The 4,879-nt window shown below is 38.2% G+C and overlaps 1 protein-coding gene and 1 long non-coding RNA gene across 3 annotated transcripts; one reads left to right on the forward strand and one right to left on the reverse strand.

Annotated features, from left to right (window-relative positions):
- Window positions 1-20: 20 nt before the first annotated feature.
- On the reverse strand, window positions 21-4,745 carry mcmdc2 (minichromosome maintenance domain containing 2). Of its 2 annotated transcripts, XM_043225787.1 has the most exons (13): window positions 4,386-4,745; window positions 4,137-4,261; window positions 3,654-3,713; window positions 3,324-3,519; window positions 3,128-3,250; window positions 2,711-2,812; window positions 2,141-2,269; window positions 1,816-2,050; window positions 1,531-1,736; window positions 1,278-1,444; window positions 719-898; window positions 324-466; window positions 21-146 (listed from the first exon to the last, which is right to left on the reverse strand). In XM_043225787.1, exons 1-13 carry the CDS (start codon window positions 4,480-4,482, stop codon window positions 32-34), a joined length of 1,878 nt encoding a protein of 625 aa, XP_043081722.1. In that variant the 5' UTR covers window positions 4,483-4,745; the 3' UTR covers window positions 21-31. The 2 variants fall into 2 exon arrangements, with proteins under 2 accessions (XP_043081722.1, XP_043081721.1); XM_043225786.1 differs by having other exon boundaries at window positions 4,141-4,745.
- LOC122329518 lies at window positions 905-1,634 on the forward strand. The gene is made up of 3 exons (XR_006247918.1): window positions 905-1,176; window positions 1,283-1,461; window positions 1,570-1,634. It is a non-coding gene; the product is annotated as an uncharacterized LOC122329518 (long non-coding RNA).
- Window positions 4,746-4,879: the final 134 nt, after the last annotated feature.

Consider the following 4,879-nt stretch of genomic DNA (forward strand, 5'->3'; position numbering starts at 1 on the left):
ATTTTGTTCAGAATTTAGAAAAAAGGGGTAACTAACCATGTTTTAGGGTGACTGAACTTTCACACAGCAGAACTGCGATGACTGCATCTTCTTCTAGAACTTGTGTTCTTAAACTGAGTTTAGCATGAGCCTGAGCCAGAGTAATCCTGCCAGAACCAGAAAATGTCATGCGAGTTGTTGGCTGTTCATAAGCACAACATTTAGCTAATGAAAGACTCAAACTGAATACTGTAAAAAAAAATTCAATCCTTTGGAAACTTGTAGACTTTTTACGTAATAGCTCCATCTAGTGGTGTAATAAGGCAGCCATTTGTAGAGCTTACAGCAGTTTGATAGAAGTGACTGAAACGGTGGATCTCTGTGTTAAGTCTGAACGAATCCTCCGACTGGTCATGTAATAACTGTGGATCATCCTTTCAGCCTCAGGACTCATTTGCACCTTTAGTTGCCTTGCATGAGCCAAGAGCTGGGGGAGAAAGAAAATTACCATATTATGCAAGTTACTTGATCTCTAGAAATAAAAATATTACAGCTTGTTACATAGAACTTGCAAAAAGTAAAAAAAAAAAATCCAAACATTTATTAAAATATGGTAAAGTTACAGTGAAATACAATTTAAAAGCGACATACTTTAGAAAAGTTTAAAAATTTCAGAATGAGTTGGATCATTAATTTGTGCTGAATGACAACTTTTGTCATTTAGTGTGCATTGACTGACCTCTTTATAGTCTTGTGTTGTAAACTGCATGCATGCTGGATATAGGGGCTCTACTGGGGACGTGGCCTGTCTCAGAGTATGCACAGTCATAGACAGGAGTGGATGATTGCTGCTTGTCTCTCGACACTGGACTATGAGTCCAAATGACTCTGCGAGCTGAAGAGAAACTGAGCCCATTTCCTGCATTTATACAAAAATCTTAATTACTGTAAGATAAGCAGATGCTGCAAAACTATGACTTCTGTATAAAAGCACTGACATTGTATTATAACAAGCAGTAAGTCATTGTTTATACAATTTGGAGTAACTGTTGCGATTTGGCTACTGACACAAAAGTACAATGAGGAACTCTCCTAAAATAGATGGCATTGTCTCTGGTTCCTGTTCCCAAATACAGAAAGAGGAGGGGTCATCTGTGAAGCATTCCTGCATTCTTTCTACATCTGATCAGTCCTGTGGTATGTACCATAAGCTTATAAAATTCCCAGAATAACATTCCCATCTCATTTCCTGAGGAAAAGCTCCATTTGACTATAAATGCAGTTGGATATGAACCCACCACAGAACCCAGCACCACATTATCACATCTGGCTGTCCTCTTGGAGGGGGAAGCAGAATCAGCTAGGGCCCAAAAGTTGCACTGGATTGGGAAGGAGAGCTGCTGGTCCATATCATCCCCATATTTCTTGGCAGGAATGAAAACGGACACTGCTCTGCTTTCAAGAGCTGAAGGGAAAAAACAGGTTTGCATGCATGTATAATGTATTCTATTTTGTGCCTTCAATATTAGAAATAATTTAAACAACTGGCACCAGACTGAAGCATGTCCATCTTGTCTTTCTTGTAGTTAGTGATATCTCCCAAAAGACAGACACCTCCAGATGCCAGCAAAGCGGAACCTGCATGGATGTTGGCGGTACCAGCTCCGTGTTCATCTCTAGACAGAGATGCCAACAGCTCTCCTGTCAGTGTATGATGAATGCCACGTGAGGCCAAGGGCAGGCTATATCTCATCAACCTGTGAATAAATATGCACAAATATGCATCATATTTTGATGACCATTATCTAAAGAGATGTGCATTTGAAAAACCCGGACCTGTCAATGATTAGAGTCTCACTGGTGAGAGCAAGCACATCCAGGTGGTTGGGAGAGTCTGGATTATCTTCAGTTTGCACCAAACTAAGAAGTAGCACCAGTTTTAATGTGTTGTAGAGTCCAGGTGGGATCACAGAGGAACCGAATGAGTTGGCTACAATAGCAGCAAACCTCCATGGGGAACAGGCCATGGCTGTCTGAAGGTTCTGGAAGTTGTTGCTAACCAAACAGGGGCCTGTGAAAGGCAGTCAAAGGCAAATGACTTTGACATGCTGTGCATAAGTTTGGTTGTTTTTATACCATCAGAGTCAAAACAAGACTTTACATTTGGGGGTCCATGGTCGAACGCTGCAAGCCTCTACACTCCAGGTTACATTGGGCCACTGGTGCACATGAGCTGGAATCCCCACAACTTGGTACAGATGGCCGATTCTCATGGAGTTGCAGAGTTCATCTAATTACGTTAAGAGAAACAAAACAATGACAGTTGAGAGCTGGTCTTCACTTATTATTTGAGAAACATGTTCACCACCTACACAACTGCCAAGAGAAACACTGCAGGCTCTTTTAAACAATGATTCCACTATGGGTTGTAGCAACTAATGAGTGTACCTTACATTTATTAACATGTATGTTCAGTAACTGGAGCCTGATGTATTGAATTCCAGACTAATACTAGGTCAACACAATATGCTAATACCGTCCAGAGAATCTGTGGTTTCTCGCCAGTTGGCTAACTGAGAAATATTATTGAAGGAGACAGGAACCCCCAATCTAATACTGAAAGACACTGTGAGTGGATGTGTTTCAGCAGTTTATTTATTTGAATACTTTGCTTCAACATTATTATAAAACATTTTAATAAGGCATGGATATTTAAACTAACTGGACTTACCTCTTAGAAAAAGGGTAACAGACTGATATCTTAAGGAAGCAGCATCATGAACTCCCAAAACATCCACTGCTCTCACATGAATGAGCTCAACTAGCTGTTTATCTATGGAATAGAAAAAATGTTTCTATTCTCTACTGTTTTGTAATAAGTGTGCAACTACAATACTAAGGTTTTGGGTCAGTAACATTGTTTTTTTACTGAAGAAGTCAGTTATTTGACCAAAATATAGTAAAAAATTTAATTTAATAAAATATGTGAAATTAGTTTTTTGTGGCCTTTTAAATACTGGTGATCATTTATATTTAATAAAAGTTTAAAAATGTGTATGTTTATACACACACACACACACACACACACACACTTATACTCCATATAATATTTCATTAATGTGTTTTAAATATAATGTTGTTGTCTCACCCCCTAAAACCCGAGACTTCACATCCTCTTTCAGTGGAGAAGAGCAGAGAAAGCAGGTAAAATCGTTCCTAACTGTGGCAGACTCCGTGGCACCTGGTGCATGAACTCTGATATGATGAAACCCTTTAGACAAATTGACAAATTGCATAAGATAACAATCACAAAAACAGCCTATAAAGTTAATAACATTACCTACCTCTAGAGCGGGGGCATTTCTCTTCTGAGCAGAGAAATCTGGCTCCTTGTGTGTATTTGGTGACACGTGTCATGGCAATTACAAGGCCCTCCAAAGCTAAGGGTCTCATGGGACCATACCCACGGGGAAACTCAGAGAGATCCAAACAATAGTTGGGAAAAGGTGGCAAGTGGGTGGGCTTTAAAACAACATTAACCTATACAGAAAAAAAATCACTAATGTGCATCAAAGTGAATTTCAAATATACCCAAATATATTTTGTCTCACAAACATACATATTTGGTGCATACATATTAAGTAATATCTGCATTTAATCAAGCTGCTCCTTACCTGGTTTTCTGTTTCAATGTGGTCAATAAGCGACAGTGTATTTATAGACAGATAACAAACCTGAAAAATAACCACTGCGATTAGTTTTTTGTTTCATTACACAGTAGACGTGGCAAAGTAAAGTATATCTCTTTTAAACTTTGGTAACACTTTATCTTTTACTAACAATAAGTTTGTTACTACAGCTAGCAGTCATACAGCATTAGTAGGCTGTTTTATCTTTAACTTAATATCTTTAACACTTTATTTTGATGCATACTGACTATGAAAAACCTTTTAAATATGTGAACTTATTCTGAAACTAAACCTAACTTGTCATGTAGTTGCAAAGCTAGAATGTCTAAAGTGGAACATCAAAATAAAGTGTAACCTTAACTATTTCCACACATTTAACAGAAAACTGTGTATGTACGTAAACAGGTATGTGAATGTACTTAAAGTGTAACGGGCTAGTTGGTTATCTATTTTATCTGTGAAACTCACTGACTGAAAGAGTGAAACGGCTTTGACAGGGTCGTGTAGTATACAGTCTCCCAGTGTGGCATCCAGTTCAAGCACATCTGAGGGATTTACCTCAAAACTGAACCGATACACAGCCTCCTGTCCACCTGAAAAACATGTTTCGCTTTTTTCAGTGTGTAAACAGTCATTGCGTTATATTATTATTTTAGTTCAGCTGCTGTTTGCTGAGGGATTTTAATGAAGTAATAATGAATCCGACTTTAAACAAACCTTTAAAGACTTTACAGTCTTCCACGAGTTTACTTAATCCACCACTTCTGTCTAAATAAATGATTATTGCTTCTTTTAGAGAATTTAGCTCATCCATATCTCCGAAATACACTGCTAGCTGGGCGGGAGTCGCGCTATACAATATGCAAATTAGGTATATCACGTGTTAGCCAATCAAATCAGAGAAGGTGTTGACCTCAAACAATGTAAATAAAAACTTAAAGGTGATGGAAAATTCAGTGAGTTTAGGTAACCCGCGTGGCTGATATTTACATATTGTATTATCTTTCTTTAAAAAAGTGGATGACGCGCATATGGGCGGGAAGCTCGAGCTCAATATAATTACATATGCAAATGAGATATGTCCAGTGAGCAAACATTTTAAAGCGTTGCATTATTATATTTTATTATTCTATTAAATGTACGATTAGGGCACGAAGTTCTGGCCCAGTAGAATATCACATACAAATGAGAGGCATCACGCAACAGCCAAG

The sequence above is a fragment of the Puntigrus tetrazona genome, chromosome 24, assembly GCF_018831695.1.
Source record: "Puntigrus tetrazona isolate hp1 chromosome 24, ASM1883169v1, whole genome shotgun sequence".
Lineage (NCBI taxonomy): Eukaryota > Metazoa > Chordata > Actinopteri > Cypriniformes > Cyprinidae > Puntigrus > Puntigrus tetrazona.

Coding starts and splice junctions, on each gene's coding strand:
- mcmdc2 (XM_043225787.1), bottom strand. CDS start 4,482: ATGGATGAGCTAAATTCTCTAAAAGAAGCAATAATCATTTATTTAGAC. Junction 1,445..1,530: donor GATGGACATGCTTCAGTCTG/GTGCCAGTTGTT, acceptor TTTTCCCTTCAG/CTCTTGAAAGCAGAGCAGTG. Junction 147..323: donor GTCACTTCTATCAAACTGCT/GTAAGCTCTACA, acceptor TGGTTCTGGCAG/GATTACTCTGGCTCAGGCTC.